This window comes from Ictidomys tridecemlineatus, chromosome 6, assembly GCF_052094955.1.
Source record: "Ictidomys tridecemlineatus isolate mIctTri1 chromosome 6, mIctTri1.hap1, whole genome shotgun sequence".
Lineage (NCBI taxonomy): Eukaryota > Metazoa > Chordata > Mammalia > Rodentia > Sciuridae > Ictidomys > Ictidomys tridecemlineatus.
In genome coordinates this window covers 88,626,423-88,648,372 of record NC_135482.1, presented here as the reverse complement: position 1 = coordinate 88,648,372, position 21,950 = coordinate 88,626,423, and the positions used below count along the sequence as shown (strand labels likewise).

Below are 21,950 nucleotides of genomic sequence, written 5' to 3'. Positions count from 1 at the left end.
CCACCATGCTTGGCTGGATACACAAATCTCTGTCATGAGAAAGTAGATTGTGTATTTCTGCCTAAATATTCTAATTAAATATGATCCATTTAAAAATATGAGCCATTTTAAAATATGATCCATGATGAATTATATTCTTTTTAAAAACATATTTATTTTTTAGTTGTAGGTGGACACAATACCTTTATTTTATTTTTATGTGGTGCTGAGGATTGAACCCAGTGCCTCATGTGTGCTAGGTACTGAACTATAACCCCAACCCTGAATTATATTCTTGAACCATATTCCTTCCTTTTGAAAAAAAAATTAATTTTTTTTTTAGTTGTAGACGGACAAAATACTTTTATTTTGTTTATTTATTTTTATGCAGTGCTGAGGATTGAACCCAGGGCCTCACACATGGAGGCAAGCGCTCTACTGCTGAGCCACAACCCCCCCCCCTTTAAAATTTTTATTTATTTATCTGATTCTGGAGGAGTCATATCTAGAGCCTTAGCCTTGCTAGATTAGCACTGTACTACTGAGTTACATCCCTAGCCCTTTTTAATTTTATTTTGAGACAGGGTATCATTAAGTTGTCCAGATTGTCCTCAAACTTCCATTCCTCGTGTAGTAGCCTTCTGAGTAGCTGGGATTATAGACTTGGCTCCTTTCAAATTTGGATTGAATTCTGTTGTATTTAGTTTTCAGGTTAATTTTTATAGTAGAAGCATTTCTAAAAATAAAAGTCCCCCTTCCCCATTGTGCATCTACAAAGTCTCAGGTTTGAAGAAGACTCTGTTATCAGATTTTGGACTGCTTTTATCAAGGGACCTTTCTAACATAGGTTAGGAAAGGAAATTTCGCTTCTTAAGTTTGGTGTTTTTTTGTAGATACCTTGTGTAGATACCTTATTGCTGGTGGTGTGTGTCAAGACCATGTTTGTGGAAGCTTAGTGTTCCCCCACCAGTTATTTTAAAGTATTTTCTCAAATGCAGCTAAACATCATTAACTTTGGTTTCTTTATACATGTCACTTTCTATAAAATTTATTAAACTGAAGGTTTCAAATCTGAAGTTTGCTTTAGTAGTGTTACTAGACATAATTGCATGTGGAGTCTAGACCATACCTACTTTTAATAAAGGCTGTACCTAAAGTTCTTATGTGGTCTGCCATTGCTTCCAGTTTGCTGCTAGGGGAAGAGTTATAAGTAAAAAACTGTTTTTTTTTTCTCCAAATGTAGTAGTTGGGTTATTATAAATAGAGGCAGTGTTTATATGAAAGCAGCTATAAGTCCTACATTTTTTGAATAGGGGTCACTTAAGAGTTATATCAATAGAATTCTTCACTGTTAAAAAATGGTTACAAAAATGATGTAAAAGTTTCCCTAATACTTTAAGGGATTTTCAAGTATGTGGTATCAATTGTGAGAAGAAAAAACATTTTTTGGGGGGGGGATTTTTATTTTTTATTTTGCTAAGTTATTGAGGCTGTCCTCAAACTTGTAATCCTTCTGCCTTAGCCTCATAAATTGCTGGGGTTACAGGTTTGCACCACCCCAACTGGCACTTGAACACTACCACACCTGGCACTTGAGAAAATTTTAAACTAACCCAATTCTTATCTGTTTCTTGGATTGATAATTTAAGAATGAGACTAGTAGCTTTGGAAATTGGTAGATAGTGTTTATTATCTGCATGTGATTATCAAACAGAATTGAATTTTTATAGCATGTAACATTTTAATTCTTCGTAGATTTATTTTTTAAAAGTCACTTTTAAAACTCTGAAAACCTTAAGCATCATTTTATAACATGTTAGGGTAAAGAATCTTAAATATGAAGGAGGATATATTATGACTTCCTCTATCTACTTAACTAAAAGAAAATAGAAATCTGTTGTGGAATCAGGATGGGCATCAGCATCTAAATAACCTTGACCACTCTCAGTAGTGGAATTGACTTGTTAGACCTTGACAAAAGGGTTTAGAGGTCAAGTTTTGGAGGAAAACTTGACCTCAGTTATTTATTCCTAGATTGTTGATCTTTTTTTTCTAGGTGTGCGTGTGTGTGTGTGTGTGTGTGTGTGTTGCCAAGGATTGAAACCAAGGCCTTGCACATGCTAGGCGAGTGCTCTGTCACTGAGCTAGAACCCCAGCTCTTAAAGCATGTTTCTTCAGTTCCATCTACATCTTTGATATGTTCTGTATGTATTATGCTGAGGTATTCAAAGTGTTACTCTTTTTATAATGGTTCTTACCTTAGGGAAAAAACAGACTAAAAGTGGTTATTTGAAGGTAATGGTTGCAGTAGTTGTGTGGCAGTTTACAATGTTGAATTTGATGAAGTACCATCAATTAGTAAATTGATACCTCAGTAATAGGAAGATAATAAAGATTAGAATTTTAGAGTTGTTACTTTTCAAATCTAGTCATTCGCAGTTGATTAAACCTAAGAATGTAGGTCTGTTAAAGAAAACCTAATGTCCAGTTGGGAATGGTGGTACACACCTCTAATCCCAGTGTTTCAGGAGGCTGAGACAAGAGGACAAGAGGATCACAAGTTCAAGCCAGCCTAGAGCCTAGGCAATTTAGTGGGACCCTATCGTAAATAAAAGAAAAGTACTTGGGATGTAGCCCACTTTTGGTAGAGCACCCTTGTATTCAGTCATGAGTGTGGGGCACAGGAGCTGAAAAGAAAAGCGCATATCTACCCAAGCATAGTAGTGGTGGCCTGTAATCCCAGCTACTCAGGAAGCTGAGGCAGGAGATTGGCAAGTTTGAGGCCCAGCCTCATTAGTTTAGCAAGATCTTGTCTCAAAGTAAAAATTGAAAGGGGCTGGAAGGTAGCTTAGTGGTAAAGTGCTCCTGGGTTCAATCCTTAGTACAAAAAAAGGGTGTGGCAAGGAGGGTTCAGCTCAATTTGGAGTACCCTGGATTTAATCCCTAGTACCCTCAATCCCCTTCATAATTCAGATTTTTGGAAATAGTTTTTTTGTTGTTGTTGTTTTTGTTGACACTGGGTATTGAATCCAGGGTACTCTACTGATTTATACCTCCAATCCTTTTAATTTTGAGACAGAATCTTGATAAATTGCCCAGACTGGTCTTGAATTTATAATACTCCTGCCTTAGCCTCTGGGATAGCTGGAATTAAAAGTATGTGCCACCTTGCCTGGCTTTGGAAAGAATTCATTAACTTTTAAAATTTTATTATTTTTAACACTGAGGATTGAACTTAGGGGTGCTTTACCACTGAGCTACATTTCCAATCCCCAACCCTTTATATTTTTTACTTTGAGACAGGGTTTTTGCTAAGTTTGTGAGACCTATGAATTTGTGATATTTCTACCTCAGTCCCCCCAAGTCAATGCGAAATTACAGGTTTGGGCTACTGGGCTTTACTGGAATTAAATTTTTATAGATAGAACGGTATAAGAATAAATAATGTTACCATGCATGTGAGAATAAGAATTCATGAGTAGAAAAACTATAATTTGATTTTTTTTTTTTTTGGTACCAGGAACTGAATCCAGAGACACTTAACCACTGAGTCACATTACCAGCGTCTTTTGTTTTTTATTTTGTGAGAGGGTCTCACTAAGTTGCTTAGAGCCTCACTAACGTTCAAAGGCTGGCTTTAAACTTGAAATATCCTACCTCTGACTCCAAACTCCTGGGATTACAGGCATGTGCCACCATACCTGTTGATAATTTGATGTAAAAAGTCATTCTTTGAAGTTGAAAACATCAGTTTCTTGAATAATAAATACTATATTAAACATTTATTGATATCTTAATTTTTACTATTTGTGCTTTTATATTTTCCTGATCCTTAAAATTAAAAATTAATGCTTGTTCTCTTATGTAGTAGCTAAAAAATATTAATAATGGCTTATTGTCTTATTATAGATATATTGTCTATATTTTATATATTTTCTTATGAATGGTACTTTGCAATTGGTGTTTCAGTTCTTTATTGAGTGAGCAGGTTTAGGGGAGTAGGATTAAAATAGTGCTTGTATATGGAAAATTCATAAAGTTAGTTATATGAATAATTTTGATTGTTATATACATTAAATGGCTTTTTCTTTTCAATTGAAGACTTACATTGTGTTCATTGCATTAACAAGGAATTGAACTATTTGTTGAGATAAGTGATGAAAATTATTATGGCTCTTGTTTTAACAGGTGTTTGTTTGCTTATGGAAAGGTTGTAAAGTATATAACACTCCGTCAACCAGTCAGAGTTGGTTACAGAGGCATATGCTGACACACAGTGGAGACAAACCTTTCAAGGTATGTATGTGAGGGTTTTTTCCTTTTGTTTGTTAAACTTCTACTTAAGATATTTCTTTTTCTTTCTCTCTCTCTGGCTCTCTTTTTTTGTACTGGGATTGAACCCAGAACCTCCAGCATGCTAGGCAAGCATTTTGTCATTAAAATAACACCCCCACCCCTAAGCTGACATGTTTCTTACTGGATATACTTTTGTCTTTCTAAAATTTTTTAAAAGAACTATTTGTTTTAATATTCATATAAGGTGCATAGGTTTGGAAAGTAGATTTAGATAATTTAATCCAAAATATTTAGTTTGAAGAACAGAAAAAAAGTTGCTATTAGGTGAGGGTCTTAAAAACAACTTGTAGATAGACTGATGACTTTAAGCTTTGTCTATCACTTGGCTGTGGTTGATACCTTGTGGTCTGATTGTTTTCTCAGTGTTAGAGGTTTCAACATTATTAGCAAATAACACTGACTCTTGTATGAAGTAAAGAAATTGTAGATCTGTAAGATACTCCTTTCAGTTTTGAGATCACACTACCGAGCTTAATTATAGATCAGTTTGTCCAAATAGATGTGTCTGGGAAATTTTTTACAAAGAGAAAGCATTGCCAGGCATGGTGATGCATACCTGTAATCCCAGCAACTTGAGGCGGAGGCAGGATGATTGCAATTTGGAGTCAGCCCAGGCAACTTAGTGAGATCCTCCACAATTTAACAAAACTCTGTTTCAAAATAGGAAATGAAAAAGAACTGAGGATACAGCTCAGTGGTAAAGTATCCTTGGGTATACTCCCTAGAACCAAAAAAAAAAAGGCTTTTTGGAAAAAATTGTTTTTCCATTTTATCTTCATTAAAAAATTAGACAAAATAGTTTGGAAATAGACAAAATATTTGGAAAGCATATATCACAGAGATTAAAAGTTTGTGTTTAAAGAGGTTTAATAATCACTAAATCTATAATTTCTACTGGAATGTAAATACTGTGCCAGAAATTTCCCTTGGGTTTCATCAGAGAATGAGGTAATTCCTATGAAGTTGCTTTAAAAGATCACTTAATGTTTTTTGAAAAGGCAGTAATTAATAAGTTTAAAAAAATCACAAAAAATTTACAACCAGGTGTGGTGGCACATGCATATAGCGCAGCTGTTCCAGGGAGTGAGGCAGGAGGATTGCTGAAAACCAGAAATTTGACACCTGGTCTTTTAAGTAAATGTTTTTTTCTTTTAGATTTAGAAATCTTGTTCGTTTTTTTTTTTTTTTTATTCTCTCATCCTTTATCCCCTACATATATAACTACTTTTAGTAGTCTTGTGAACTCTTCTAGTATTATTCTACAAAACTACAACATAAATATGTAGTTTCATTCTCCTTCCTTTACACAAAATCTAGTAAGCGTTATTTGTACCTTTTTTCTTTAATTATTTCTTTGGATCAGTATATATAGATACCTTTCAAAGATTAGAGTACAGAAATTTCTGCCATTGTTAACATTTTACATTGTGTGAATCTGTACCTTAGTTTTTGAATAGACTTAATCTTGGATCTGTCCACATAAATTCAGAATATTTTTAATTTTCTTTTAGCAGCTTCAAAATCTTATATTGTATAGTTGTAAGTTTATTTAGCCAAATTTCCATAGATACTTGGGTTGCTTTTAGTCTTACTATTAAAAATGGTGAACATATATAAAAAATTTTGTATATGTATAATTAAACATTTAGGAGAAATTCCTAAAAAGTGAGTTGAGTAAGCATTGGTGATTTTTATAAATATTCCAGATTGCCTTCTCTGTAGGTTGTACCCTCTCCATTAGCAGTGGTAGAGCATTTGCCTTTTCTAAAGCCTTGCTAAGAGGGTGCTTTTAACCTTTTGGATTTTGTCAAACTAATAGGTGGAAAATTATGTCTTTATGTATAGTTGCAGTAGTGGGGACTAAACCCTAGGGCTTTGCACATGGTAGACAAGTGGTCTACCACTGGGCTGCATTCCCAGTCTGAGTCCTAATCTTTTGTAACACCCTAATCTTCTGTAGTCATACTATAGATCTTGGTCCTGACGTTTATTAGAAATTCTACCTGGAACTGCATTCCTAACTTCCTGTCTAATATGTAGTTGAGTAATTCTGTGTTACTTGGTAAGCGTTTGTTGTGCAGTGTATATTCAATAAATATGAGATTATTGTTAAGAGTAAAAAAAAGATACTTTCTCACTTATATTTCTATATATTTTTAAGATGTCCATTAGGTGGTTGATTATGATATGTAGGTTAATTTTAAACTTTGTACAAATGGGTATTTTTCTAAATCCTCTTCTTAGAAGCTGTAGGAAAATTTTGATTGGAGAGGGGAAAAAAGCTTTTGTTAAACCATTATTCTGTGAATCAAGAGAAAAATTGTTTTTAAAAAATCTTTGGTTAACATTTATTGTACATATTAGTGGAATTCAGTGTAATATTTCAGTGCATGCATATAATGAGAATGCATCCTGACCAAATCTAGCCCTCTTCAATACCCTTCATAACAATCATTTAGATTAAAAAAAAAAAGAACTTTATGGATGTGTAAAAGTTAATAACACTCCTTCTGCTAGGCATTATGGAAGTAAGATGAATAAGAAAAACAGGCCTCTACCATTCAGGGAACTTATTTTTTTTTTAGAGTTATATAGATTTAAATAAATGTAAATAATGAAATGTTTCAGATTTTTAATAGTGACTTATTAAATGTTCTTTGGGAACATGCATGGATTCTGAATCAGTTAAATTAATAGGGGCTGGGAAAGAGTAGTAAAAGGTGAGTGGAAGTTGACTACAGAAAGAAGGCAATGAGGTGATATTTGAGGTGACTATCATTGTTTATTTTGGGTGTTGTATACAGTGTCTAAAGTGTACTTAACATGTTTAGCAACTTAATGATTTGTTTCATATGTTTAACTACTACCCTAATGGGTATTCTCAGTAAAGCAAGTTTTCCTAATGTCTCTTTCTAGTCTATCCTTCTGTCCTCCACCGCTTCTCCCAGTCTGTATTCTGTCATCCTGTCTTGATTGTATGAACTCTTGTGTCATTTTTCACTTACTAAATTATTTGATTGATCCAAATTGTTGTATGTGTCATTTTAAAAAATAAATTTCATAGTGCAGATAAACCAGTTTATTCTCTTGCTGATGTTAATCAAGCTGCCCTGTAGACATTTAGACATTTTTCTACATATCTTATTTTTTCAGTGCTGGCGATTGAATCCATGGCTTCATGCATGCTAGGCAAGCACTCTACCACTGAACCACATCCTAGCCCTCTACTTGTCTTCTCATTGCGTACACATACTTATTCCTCTTGGCTGTGTAGTATTTTAGTACACTCAGCACTTTTAATTTTGGCCATCATGGTTCGTGAGTAAAAGCATTTCATTGTTGGCTTTAGTTTTTATTTCTCTTGTTGATAATGCTGTTGAGTACATTTACATGTGCTGTGTCTGTCTGAATTTCATATTTTGGGTGAAGGTACTATTCATGTCTTGTCTATTTTATTGGGTGGTTTGTTTTTTATTATTTAGTTATAGAAATTATTCATATGTTTGGAAAAGAAACCCTTTGTCTGACATGTGTATTGCTGATATCTTCTCCTAGTCTGTGTTTGGTTTTCATTTTTCCCTTTATATTTTGGTACTGGGGATTGAACCCAGGGGCGCTTTACTTCTTTTTATTTTGAGGCAGGTTCTAGCCTAACTCACTTGGCTAACCTCAAACTTTTGATTCTCCTGCCTTAGTCTCTCAAGTAGCTGGGATTACAAGGTGTGCACCACTGCACCTAGTCCCCTTTCCCTTTTTTAATGGAGTCTTGTGTCTCATACTATGGAGGATACTTTAGGTATATATTGAAAATGTGTATGTACATAACAAAGCAAGAAAAGAATAAACTATTTAGGGGTTATCATTCAGTTTTAAATATGTGATACTTGGTGGCAATTTGAAATATTTTAAAAACTAGAATTTATTACTATGGAGTTTGAACTATGATAAATTAAGTTGGTTGCAGAAAGTTTCTTGTTGATTATTCTAGTATTTGTTATGCACTGAGTGAAGTTAAATGGGTGGCAGAAATAATCATGACAGCCAGGGCTTGAATGATACTACCTGGTGCTTTGCACTTTGCATAGATATTTATAATAGTTTTTTAATTATTGTTGTTCTCCTTTTAAGGATGAGGAAGCAGACAAAAAGAGGTTAAATATTTTCTGTCATTGGCAATCAGTGACAGAATCGGGATTTTAGAGGCTGTGAGTCTCTGTTCTTAACCAATTTTACTATAATTCTTCTTAGTTATAATGCTGAATAGCTCCTGTTCAATATTTATACATCTATTCTGTCCTTAGATTACTATCTGTTATTATCTCCTAATATCTTTTAGACTGGCAGTTAAATAAATTTTTCTCTTTTAGGTGTAGTGGCACACATGCCTGTAATCCTAGGGACTTGGGAAGCTAAGGCAGGAGGATTGCAAGCCTGGGCAATTTTATCAAGACCCCTTTCTCAAAAGAAAAAGGTTGGGGATGTAGCTCAATGGTAAAATGCTTGCTTAGCATGCAACAGGCTGCTCTGGGTTCAATCTCTAGTAGTTTCAAAAAATGGGCTTTTCTTGGTGCTTTTTTTGGGGGAGGGGGCGCTTGAGGACTTATGTATGCATATCTTAGGAAATCAGTGGTCTTTTTGTTGTTGAGTACCTTGTGACATAATTGATTTTAAAAAAAATCTCACTGAGGAATCTTTTTTTTTTTTTTTTTTGGTACTGGGGATTGAACTCAGGGGAACCTCAACCAAGCCACATTCCCAGTCCTATTTTGTATTTTATTTAGTGACAGGGTCTCACCAAGTTGCTTAGCTCCTCACTGTTACTAAGGGTGGCTTTGAACTAATGATCCTCCTATCTTAGCCTCTTGTGCCACTGGGATTACAGGCATATGCCCCTGGCTTGCTGAGGAATTCTTAAACATGTGTATGGACTTTACTGAAAAACATTTCAAGTTGGTAATTCTTTAGTCACTTTTTAAATTGTTTTTGTGGTGCTAAGGATCAAAACCATGGCCTTTTACCCTAGGTAGCACTCTATCATTTGAACTACAACCTCAACCTGTCAATTTTTTTTTAAATTTAAAAATTTCTTTTAGTCATTGATAGACCTTTATTTTATTTATTTATTTGCGGTGCTGAGAACCAAACCCAGTGCCTCACACATGCCAGGCAAGTGTGCTACCTACCGCTGAGCCCTAGCCCCATCCCCCTGTTAATTCTTTAAAATAAAACCTGAGAAAGGGAAAGAAAGTACTAATAGCACTCAACCTTGACTGGCTTTGACAGACATATGGAGTTCACACCAATGGGAACCTTTCCCCTCCACTCCCCTTGACACTAGAGATTGAACCAAAGGGTGCTTAACTGCTGAGCTGTATCCCTAATCCTTTCTTTTTATTTTGAGATAGGGTCTCACTAAGTTGCTTATGGGCTCCCTAAGTTGTTGACACTGGCTATAAACTTAAGATACTCTTGCCTCAGCTTCCCAAGTCTTTGGGATTACAGGCATGCATTATTGTGCAGGAAAGCAACAAAGTTTTTTTCCCCTCCGTCCTTCCCTTCCTCTCGTACTAGGGATTGAATGCAGACATGCTTTATCACCGATCTACATCCCCAGCCCTTTTCATTTTTTATTTTGAGACAGGGTCTCACTAAATTGCTTGGGGCCTTCTAAATTGCTGAGGCTGGCCTTAAATTTGTAATCTTCCTGCTTCAGTCTCCCAAGTCTCTGGGATAATAAGCATGTGCCACTGCATCTGGCAACAAAGCTTTTCTTAATTCTTTTTTTTTTTTTTTAAAGAGAGAATTTTTTAATATTTGTTTTTCAGTTTTCGGTGGACACAACATCTTTATTTTATCCTTATGTGGTGCCAGGTGAGCGCCTTACCGCTTGAGCCACATTCCTACCCCAGCTTTTCTTAATTCTTGATAGTCTCTGTTTTTCTTTCACATGTCATGTGGAATTACGTATGTTATGAAAGTAATACTTCCTGCTATTAAAATTGATATTAAAAAGCATAAATAATAAATGTAATTAATCTTTCATATATAGAAAGCCATGTTGTTGACATGTTGTTGACATGTTTGTCAATAAGTGAAGTCTTTTTTTTTTTTTTAAATGGAGTCATTTCATACATGCATAGTATACTTTTTTGGTCTTTACAGGGCATCATTTTATGTTAGTAAACTTATTTAACTAATATTTTAAGATTGTGTAATATTCTCATATGAGGATTTATCATATTTTATCTAACTAGTCCTTTCTTGGGTATTTTTAATTTTTTTTTTCCCCAATGTAAAGAGCCATGTAGCTTGGAGTGGTAGAGCATACCTGTAATCCCAGTGATTTGGGAGTCTGAGGCAGGAGGATGGCAAGTTCAAGGCCAGCCTGGGAACTTAGGAAGACACTGTCTCAAAATAAAAAGGGCTGGGGAAGTAGTTCAGTAGTAGAGTACTCCTGGGTTCAATACTCAGTATCATAAAACCCCCAAACAATGTAGTCAATGAATACATTTTTATAAACTTATCTTGAGAATTAACATAAATTTCTAGAATGTAGTTTGCTAGGCCAAAGTTTGTGTGCATTTTTTTCGCATAAGCTTGCTTTTGATAACTATTGCTACGTTCTTCCTTCAGTTTATACTTTAACCCGAAGGGTTTAATTTAGTGCCTATTTCTTAACCTTGCTGAAGCTGTTGGTATTACTGGTATTTTAAAATAAATATCTTTGCAGTTCTATTAGGCAGTTTTTTATTACTGGCAAGATTTGAATGTGTTTATATCTTTTGATCTTTTTTCCCCTTCTAAATTTCTTATTCATGTACTTTGCTTTTATTTCATTAAGATAGTCTTTTTTAAAAAAATGTGTGTGTGTGTTTATATATATGGACACACTGTCTTTATTTTATTTATTTATTTATTTATTTTTATGTGGTGCTGAGGATCCAACCCAGAGCCTTGCATGTGCTAGGTGAGCGCTCTACTGCTGAACTACAACCACAGCCCCTAAGATAGAGTCTTGGTAGATTGGGGTACAACTCAGTGGTGGAGTGCTTACCTGGCAATTGCAGTGTTTTATTCAGCTTTTTTTTTTTTTTTTTTTTTTTTTTTTTTTTGCTGCTGTGACGAAATGAACAATTTTAGAGGAGGAAGTTTATTTGGGGGCTTATGGTTTTAGAGGTCTATGTTCATAGATAGCTGACTCCTTTTCTTGGGGCCTGAAATGAGGCAGAACATCATGGTAGAAGAGTATGGTGGAGGAAAGTAGCTCAGGACATTATCAGGAAGCAGAGAGATTTCACTTGTCAGATATAAAATATATACTCCATGGGCTGGGGTTGTGGCTCAGTGGTACAGCTCTTGCCCAGCATATGTGAGGCACTGGGTTCGATCCTCAACACTACATTAAAACAAATAAAAATAATAGCATATGGAGTAAAAATATTAAAAAAAGGTCTACTCCAAAAGCATGTTCCCAATGACCTACCTCCTAGCCTCATCAAATCTGCCTTTAGTTACCACTGAGTTAATGCGTGCAGTGACTGGGTTAAGGCTCTCACAAGCCAATCATTTCACCTCGAAGCCTTCTTGCATTGTCTCACACATGAGCTTTTTGGGGGACACCTTACATCTAAACCACAGTAGCCAGGCCCTGAGTTTTTTTCCCCGTAAACTATCCAACTACTGAGTTTGTTCCCGAAACTACCCTATTTCTTAACCTTGCTGAAGCTGAACAAACAGCTTCAGCAAGGTTAAGAAATAGGCACTAAATTAAATCCTTCATGTTAAAGTATAAACTGTCAAAAGCAAGCTTATGTGAAAATCTCCCTATATTACCTAGACTGGCCTTGAAGTCCTGGACTCAAGCCATTACCTTTCCTCAGTTTTCTGAGTAGCAGACTGTAGATACACATTACCACACCTGGTAGCTTTGACTTTTTTTCCATTAGACTTTTCCCCCTCATTCTAATTTTTAAATATAGTTTTAATGTAAAATGATAATTAGGAAAATATATTGCTTAAATAATATAAATATTTAGTTTTATATTTAAGACAGTACAGTATAGCTTACTGTATAGCGTGTGAAGCCTCACACATGCTAGGCAAGAACTCTGCCACCTAATGACACCCACAATTTTAGTTTTAGGATGGAATAATTTGGAACTCATTCATTTTTATGAAATAGGGGGAGAAAAAGCATTGTTTTTGCTCATTTTGAGATTGTTCCTGAATTTTTTATGCTGCTTTCCCATGTAGAACTCTCAAGTTCTCTGAACCCAGATTTACCAGATAGTGTTTTGCCCCTGTTCTGTGATTTGGAGTCCAGTGTGCCACACCTAACCCCTTTTCCACATTGCTGAGGATCAAACCCAGGACTTTGACATGCTAGACAAGTGTTCTACTACTGAGCCAGATCACAACCCTCCCCCTGCCCCCTGTAATTTCTTTTTCCATATTGGGGATTGAACTCATAACCTCATGAGTACTGTTGCTGAGCTACATCCCCAGTCCCACAGTGCTTTTATCTATATATCTGCCTGCCACTGAATATCCCTTCCATTTATTAACCTCTTAACCTATTTTGTCATCTGTTTTCTCTCATTTTCTGTCTCTCTGCCCTTTTCCCCTTCCTGTATTCTCTCATATAGATACAATCAGACCAGTTCAGTCTTTTGGGGGAACTATTTGAGAGGAGCAGTATTCTTTTTCTCTAAATATGTATGTTTCCTAACAGTGACTTTCATGCATTCATTATATAACCTTAGTACAGTTATCAAAATCCAAAAATTTAACATTGATATTAGTTAGCTATTCAAATTTTAATAATTTCCCCAATAATGTCCTTAATAATATATTTTTTCTTAATTTAGGATCCAGTGCATGATCATGCATTGCATTTCGTTGTTGTTATTGTTTCTTTGTGCTGGGAATTGAGCCTAGGGCCTCACCCACACTTAGTCTACCATGAAGCTATGATGCAATCCTGCATTTAGTTTTCATGGCTCTTAAAAAAAAAGAATAAATATATATTTTTAGTTACAGATGGACACAATACATTTATTTTTTTTAAATTTTATTTTTATGTGGTGCAGAGGATTGAACCCAGTGCCTCTCACATGCCAAGCAAGCACTCTAGCTCTTAGCAACCCTGGTCCTTTTATGGCTTCTTTAATCTTAAAGTTGCCTCAGTCTTTACTTATCTTCATGGCACTACCGTTTTTGATGAATTTAAGCCATGTATTTGTATTATCTCTCAGTTTTGAGTTGTTTGGTGTTTTGGTAATGACATGATTTAGATTTTAATTTATGTGTTTTTTTGAAAAAAACAAAATTCTCACTGAATCATATCAAGATGACAGCTTGTGCCATCACAGATGAAGTTATCTACCATTATTTACCTACCATTATTTATACATTGTAAAGTTGTTAATTTGTATCTTTGTAATTTATAGTTTTATGGAGAGAGAATTTGAGTTTCTGTAACTCTTACCTCCCATCAAAACTAGTTTTTGTATCATCAACAATTGCCTGAATCAATTACTGTGAGAATTACAAAACAAGTATTTTTCTAACTTCTCAATTTATTAGTTGTTTGCTCTACTTGCAGAATGAGACTTTTGGGGGCGGGTAGACATTGGGGTTTGAACTCAGGGCTATGCAAGATAGGCAGGTGCTCAACCACTGGGATATTTTCCCAGCCCAGAACCAGACTTGTTGTCTGCCTCCATCTGTCTATAGAATGAACTCGTGTATTCTTATTTTATTCTTTGGGTTATAATAGATGATTTGTTATTTTGGTTGTCCTCTAAAAGATAACTGTCTGTCTGTGAATGTATGTATGTATGTATTTTTCTGGTGCTGGGACTTGAACCCAGACAAGCACTGTACCACCAAGCAACATCCCTAGACCTCATATTTTTATATATTGAATTTGTCTCTCCTTGCACATGTGGCTTCTGGAGCAACTGTCCTTTAAGATTTAAGTAGGTAAGAGTCTCCATTGACGATTGACTAATATCAAAACCTAATTGACTTGATATTGGAAGTAAATTTAAATCATGCATGTGTCATTTAGATTTAAATCTGATTTTAAGACCCCTAAATGTATTTGTCTTATGACTGATGTAGAAGGTTTATTTCACGTCAAATAATTGAGCGTGTAAGGTCATTATGAAATTTAAGTTTTGAAATGTAAATATAGTATCTTTGCCAAGGGTTTTAAGTATTTCTGGTAAAGTGTCAAGAGAATTCTTAGATAAAATTGATGCCCACCCCTCTTTTGTTCACTATGTATGTATACACCTCTACTTTTTAAATGTACATTTGGAGTTTATGTTGCCATTTTGTTAAGTGCAGTGAAAATTTTAATTATTAAAGGGTCAGAAAACTTGACAAATGTTTACAGTACTAGGATTTTGACTGTCTTTATTCTCTCTTAGTCATTTTCTTTCTTTCTTTCATACCAAGGATTGAATCCAAGGGCACTTGACAACTGAGCCACATCCTCAACCCCCCCCCCCTTCTTTTTTGGTTCAAGGGATTGAACCCAGGGCCTCATGTTTTCCAGGCAACCACTGTATCACTGAACCATGTCCCGGGTCCATCTTCAGCCCTTTTTATTTTATTTTGAGACAGGATCTCACTAAGTTGCCTAGGTCTTGCTGAGTTGCTAAGGCTAGCTTTGAACTTTCAATTCTTCTGCCTTAGCCTTCTGTGCTGCTGGGATTTCAAATGTGTGCGATTGTGCCCAGCAGGGATCTTGTTTTTATTAACTTACATTTCAGCACTCTCCTTTTTCCATCCCTCTTCCCTCACTCCTAAATTTAGGCTACTTCTTTCTAGTCTGCTTTGCTGGCCTCTGTTCTGTCAAGCTTCTAGGTATTAGAAAGTGTTCTCTTAAACTTTTGAACCCTGATTGGTCTTATCCAATACTTTGATTTTAATGCTATATATATTCTGATTATTCTGTAAGGTTTATCTCTAACTAGACTTAACTTTCTGTTTTGAATTACTGACTAGAAAATTCAGCTTGGATGTCTAATAGAGCATTTCAAATTTGTTCAAAATCTTGAGGTTTTCCGTTACAGACATGTTTGTTCTGTAGACTCAGTAAATGGTAAAAATCATCCATCCAGTTAATACTGTAGTTTTAAAAGTAACAGAATCCCTATTAGTAGCTGGTGTGGAAGGATTGGGAGATAACCTCCTTCTTCTCAACACCTTCACCCCAGATACTAGTGGATTTTGTCACTTTGATCTTTTGTACATTTTAAACATGACTATTACTTTTCAGTGTACTTTAGTTCATTTTTTTGAGTTTAATTAGTTATTCTATTTTACATGGCCTTGGAAACACCAACTCACTACAAATTAAAATCCAAATCTCATTTGTGTACACACAATAATGGAACATATTTTTGGCATATTGTGTGGTATTTCAGTACAGGTATAATATGTAATGATCAGATCAGGGAAATTAGTTTATCTAGGAGTTCTTTTTTAATATACTGAGAATTGACTCCAAAGGCATGTTACCAGAGCAACATTTTTAGATAGAGTTTCACTAAGTTGTTTAGGGCCTTGCTAAGTTGCTGAGGCTGGCCTTGAACTTGAGATCCTTCTGCCTCAGCTTCTGGAGCCACTGGGATTATAGGTGTACAATATTGTTCCCAGGTCTGGCAATTTTTAAATATACTAAAATTATCTCTGGGTACAGTTGCATACCTGTAATTTCTGCGACTGGAGAGGCTGAGGCAGGAGTATCACAAGTTTAAGGCTACACTGGGTAACTTAGAGAGACCTGTCTCATAATTTAAAACAAGGTGGAGGGTTAACTCACTGGTTAACTATTTGCTTAGCATGCATTAAGCCCTGGGTTCAATTCTGTGTACTTAGGAAATTTTTATCCTTTCTTTGGGGATCAAAACACTCTCTTTTAGCTATTTTTAAATATACAATTTGTTGTCAACTATATAATTACCCTACTGTGATAGGGTAACATTAGAATTTATTCCTCCTATCCAGCTATACTCCTGTACCTGTTAACCATGTAATTTCCATTTCCACACCATTTTCAGACTTTGGTAACCACTGTTACATTTTTGTGAAATCAACGTTTTTAGTTTGTATAAATGACATCATGCAGTATTTGTCTTTCTTTGTCGCCTTTTATTTAATATGTCCTCCAGTTCTATCCATATTGCTGCAAATGATGTGATGCCCCTTTTTTGTGGCAAGTAATATTCTGTTGTGTGTGTACAGCGTATTTTCTTCATCTATTTATCCATTGTTGAACAACTAGGTAAATTCCATGTTTTGGCTATTGGGAATGGTACTGTAATGAACATAGAAACACATATTTCTTAAACATGGTGATTTCCTTTCCTTTTGGAAAGGAAAAGGGATTGCTGGATCTATTTTTCTGTTTCTAGCTTTTTGAGAAATCTCTTTTGGTACATATGGCTATACTGGTTTACATTCCCAATAATAGGAAATGAACCACCACCACGTACTAGCTAAAGATTAAACTCAAGGGTGCTTTACTAATGAGCTACCTCCCCAGCCCTTTTTATTTTTGAGACAAGATCTTGCTAAATCGCTGAGGCTGGCATTGAACTTGAGATCCCCTTGCCTCAGCCTCCCAAGTAGCTAGGATTACAGGTATAAACGGTAGGCTGATTTCCCTTTCTGCTGCATCTTTGTCAGCATTTGTCTTTTTTATTTTATTTTATAATTTTTGGGGGTCTTTTTGATAATAGCCCTTCTAGTTGGAGAGATTTTTTTTTTCTTTCCCCAGAGCTTGAGATAGAAATAGGGCCCTGTGCGTACTAGGCAGATCTACGTCCCCAGCCCCTCATTGTGGTTTTGATTTTCATTTCCCTGATGATTAGTGATGTTGAACATTTTTCCATATAAGTGTTGGCCATGTGTTTATCTTCTTTTGAGAAATGTGTTTTCAGTTCATTTGCCTGTTTTTAATTGGATTTTTTTTTTTTTTGCCTTTGGGTTGCTGAGTTCCATATATTTTCTGGCCTTTTTTTTTTTTTTTAAAGTTGTTGATAGACCTTTATTTTATTTATTTATTTTTATGTGGTGCTGAGGATCAAACCCAGTGCCTCACACATGCTAGGCAAGTGCTCTACCACTGAGCCCACATCCCTAGCCCCTATATTCTGGGTATTAATCTCTTATTGGAGTTTACAAATAATTGCTTATTTCCTGTAGGTTGTCTCTTCACTGTTGATTGTTTCTTTTGTTTTTCAGAAACTTTTAGTTTGATATAATTCCATTTGTCAGTTTTTGTTTTTGTTGCCTGTATTTTTGGGGTTATAGCCAAAAAAATGTTTGCCTAGAACAATGTCCTGAATCATCTGTCCTGTTTTCTTCTAGTAATGTCATAGTTTTGGGTCTCACTTGATCTACTTTGATTTGATTTTTGTCTTAGTTGTCCATCTCAGGTTAATTTTTGTGTATGATAAGAGGTAGGGTTGTAATTATTCAGAACATGCATATCCAGTCTTACCTGCATTTTATTGAAAGAGACTAGTCTTTCATACATCTTGGTTCCTTTGTTGAAAATCAGGTGGTTGAAATAAATATGTGAGTTTATTTCTGGGTTTTCTAGTCTGTTCCATTGGTCTGTATGTAATATGCTTATGCTACTACCATGCATGTTTTTAAGTCAGATATTGTAATGGTTTCAACTTTTGTTCTTTTTGCTCAGATTACTTGGCTAGCCGGGTGGTAGAGTATGTCTGTAATTCCAGCTATCTAGGAGACTGAAACAGGAAGTTTGCAAGTTTGAGGCTAGCCTGGGTAATTCAGCAAGACCTGTCTCAGAATAAAAAATTCTCTCTCAGTCATAGAGAGCTTGCCTAGCATGCGTGAAGCCCTGTGTTCAGTACCATAACAACAACAGAACTGCTGTAACTATTTAGGGTATTTTGTGATTATATATGAACTTTAGGAGTGTTTTTTCTATTTTTGAGGAAAGTAGCATTGTTATTTTGAAAGGGATTGTATTGAATCTGTAGATCACTTTGGGCAATATGGACATTTTAATGTTTTTCTTTCCAGATTGACTATTTTGAGAGCTTCATAATCTAAAAAGGATTCTTAAAATAGACTATCTAACAGTCATGTCTTATCAAAAACATTGAGTAGCTGGGCATGTTGTTGTATGCCTGTAATTCTAGCTTCTTGGAAGGTTGACACAGGAGAATCTTGCAAGTTCAGGGCTAGCTTGGGAAGTTTAGTGAGACTCTGCCTCAAAAAAAAAAAAATACAGATCTGTTAATGTGGCTCAGTGGCAAAGTGCCCCTTGGTTCAATTCACAGGACCATAATGCAGGAAGTATTTCATAATAAACATGTACATTTTATAATTCATTTTAATAGTACCCTATTCCTCCCTCGCTTCCTCCTTTCTTTTCTTTCTTCCTTCTTCCCCCTTTTCTATACCCCTCCCCCTTTTCTTTCCTCCCCCCTCCCTCCATCCCCTCTTCCCTCACTTTCCTTTTTTCAGGTACTAGGAATCAAACCTAGGGTATCATGCATGGTAAGCAGGCAGTCTTCCACTGAGCTACGTCTTCAATCTTATTTTTCATTTTTATTTTTTACAGTGTTGGGTATTGAACTCGGGGCCTTACACATGCTAGGCATTGCACTACTGCAGAGGTACAGCCTACCCCCATTAATTGCGTTTATTATTTAATTTTTATTCATTATTATTTTTTGAAGTGGTGAGTTTTGAACTCAATTCCTTGTGCATGCTGGGCAAACACCCTACCACTGAGCCATACTTCCCAGCGCTAATGATAGTATTTCTTTTTTAATTGGTACATCATAATTAAACAATAGTGGGATTCATTGTACCATATTTGTACATGCACATAATAGTTTCTTTTTCTGTGTTCCTCCATCTCCTGATCCACCTACTGTGCTCTGCTGATTACTCTTCTATTATTGTTATTTTAATTAGTACATTATAATATTTTGTATATATACAGGATTCATTATGGTATATTTGAACATGGACATAGCATAATTTGATAAATTTTATTCTCCAGTATTTCCCTGTGCCTTTCCTTTCTCTCTACAATTCCTCCTCCTCCTCTACTCTGCTTCTGTTTTTCTGAGACTCCCCCCCCTTTGTTTTTTCATATTCTTTTTTTAACCTCCCTTTCTCTGGCATCCTCATATTGAGAGAAAATATATGACCTTTGGCTTTCTGAGTCTGGCTGATTTTACTTATTTAGCATGATGTTCTCCAAGTACATTGATTTACCTGCAAATGGCAAAATTTTATACTTTTTATGGCTGAGTAAAACTTCATTGTTTGTATACACCACATTTTTTTTATCTGTTCATCTGTTGATGGATACCTAGGCTGATTTCATAACTTAGCTTTGGGAATTGTGCTGCTATAAACATTGGCGTGCATATAGCACTATAGTATGCTTATTTTAGATTTCTGGGATAGCTGGGTCATATGGTGGTTCTATTCCTAGTCTGTTAGGAATCTCCATAATGCTTTCCGGAATGGTTCTACCCATTTGCCTTCCCACCAACAATTTATAAGTATACCTTTTCTGCCACATCCTTGTCAGCAATTGTTATTTGTATTCTTGATGATTGAGATTCTAACTGGAATGAGATGAAATCTCTGTGTAGTTTTTATTTGCATTTCCCTGATTACCAAAGATATTGAATATTTTTTCATGTTGACCATTTGTATTTCTTCTTTTAAGAAATACTATTTAGATCTTTTACCCATTTATTGATTGTGTTATTAGAATTTTTGGTGTTAATAGTGTTTCAAAAAGGAAAATATCTTGTGTTTGTTTACGCATGCGTGTGTGCAATTATTATTGCTGTTATTAGTGTTGGATTGAATGCAGGGTCCTTTTTTTAAAATATATTTTTTTAGTTCTAGATGGACACCAATACCTTTATTTTATTTATTTTTATATGGTGCTAAGGATCAAATCCCGTGCTTCATGCTAGGCAAGCAGTCTCCTCCTGAGATACAACCTCATCCCTGAATGCAGAGTCTTGTGTGTGTATAATCATTAATCTATGTCTCTTTAGTTCTTATTTCAAAGTTTTATTAGTTTGGTTATGTGAATTATGGCTATACTGTTAAACTGCAACAAATCATCAAAGTATAGGACACTGAGTAGGGCAGTGTGTTTCTTGGCTGATGTTTGTATAAATTTCACCTGTGTATCTGTTTATTCTTATAATCTATGAGCATGGGATATCTTTACATTTTTTTGGTGTGCTCCTTCATTTTTTTCTTTTCGTGTCATAGTTTTCATTTTGGAGGTCTTTTACTTCTTTGATTAAATTTATTCCTAGGTATCTAATTTTTTCATAGCTACTGTAACTGAAATTGCTTTCTTAATTTTCTGTTTGAGCCAGTTAAGTATTGAAATATGGAAATGCTACTGGCTTTTGTATGTTGGTCTTATATCCTACAACTTAATTCATTTAATTCATTTGTCAGTTTTAATAGTTCTGTTGTTTTTGCTGTTGAGTTTTTAGGTTTTTGAAGAGGCATTGTTTTAACTTCTCTTTTCCAATTTGAATGCTCTTTATTTCCTTTTCTTGCCTAATTGCTATGGCTAGGAAAATCCAAATTTCTTTCCATTATGTATGATTCATAAATGATCTTCTTATTTTTTTTTTAAAGATGGGGGGGGAGAGAGAGAGAGAGAGAATGAATTTTTAATATTTATTTTTTAGTTCTCGGCGGACACAACATCTTTGTTTGTATGTGGTGCTGAGGATCGAACCCGGACGCATGCCAGGCGAGCGCGCTACCGCTTGAGCCATATCCCCAGCCCCGATCTTCTTATTTAATATTCACCTGCTTCTCTAGTCTTAGTCCCTCATTATCCCCTCATAGAAAATTGTGTTCTAGCCATACCACATTATTTATAGTTTTCATATGAATCATATTTTATTGTCATTTTGCTTTTATAGGCTGTGTTTTATACCTGTTTTAAAACCTTTATTTCAGACTAATTTTTTTAGTAATTTTTTGGTTGTTGTTGTAGATGGACATAGTACCTTTATTTTATTTATTTTTATGTGGTGCTGAGGATTGAACCCAGTGCCTCACATGTGCTGGGCAAATGCTCTGCCACTGAGACACAACCCCAGCCCCAGACCAATATTTTTATTCATAGAAAAGTTGCAAACAGGATCGCAAGTTCAGAGCCAGTCACAGCAACTTAATGAGACCTTAAGCAACTTAGGGAGACACTGTCTCAAAGGAAAAAATAAAAGGGCTGGGAATGTGGCTCAGTGGTTAAGTGCCCATGAGTTCAATTCCTTGTACCCACCAAAAAAGAAAAGTTGCAAAGATAGAATTCCTGTGTACTCATCACATTTGTTTCCTGCAATGTTATCTTGTAATGCTATAGTATATTTGTCTAAAACCAACATTTCTACCTGGAGTATTTATTTTCCTTCAGATTTACCTGCTAATAATACTACATCTTTTGAATCCATTACTTTCTACTCTGTTCCAGTATCCCATAATAAAATATCATAGCACTTTCAGGAATATAATTTTGAATAAAACAGTGTTCATAATAACAAAAATGGTCTTAG

General features: G+C 35.2%; 1 protein-coding gene across 6 annotated transcripts in view; it reads left to right on the top strand.

Moving 5' to 3' along the window:
- Positions 1 to 21,950, top strand: part of Aebp2 (AE binding protein 2) — a 220,777-nt gene that overhangs the window by 26,712 nt on the left and 172,115 nt on the right. For 5 of the 6 annotated variants that reach the window (XM_078015135.1, XM_078015133.1, XM_078015136.1 and 2 more), the window contains exon 3: positions 4,168 to 4,275. The exons of the other annotated variant lie outside the window; for it this stretch is intronic. In XM_078015135.1, the coding sequence (XP_077871261.1) occupies positions 4,168 to 4,275 (108 nt within the window). The remainder of the gene's footprint in view (positions 1 to 4,167; positions 4,276 to 21,950) is intronic. 6 annotated transcript variants of the gene reach the window in all.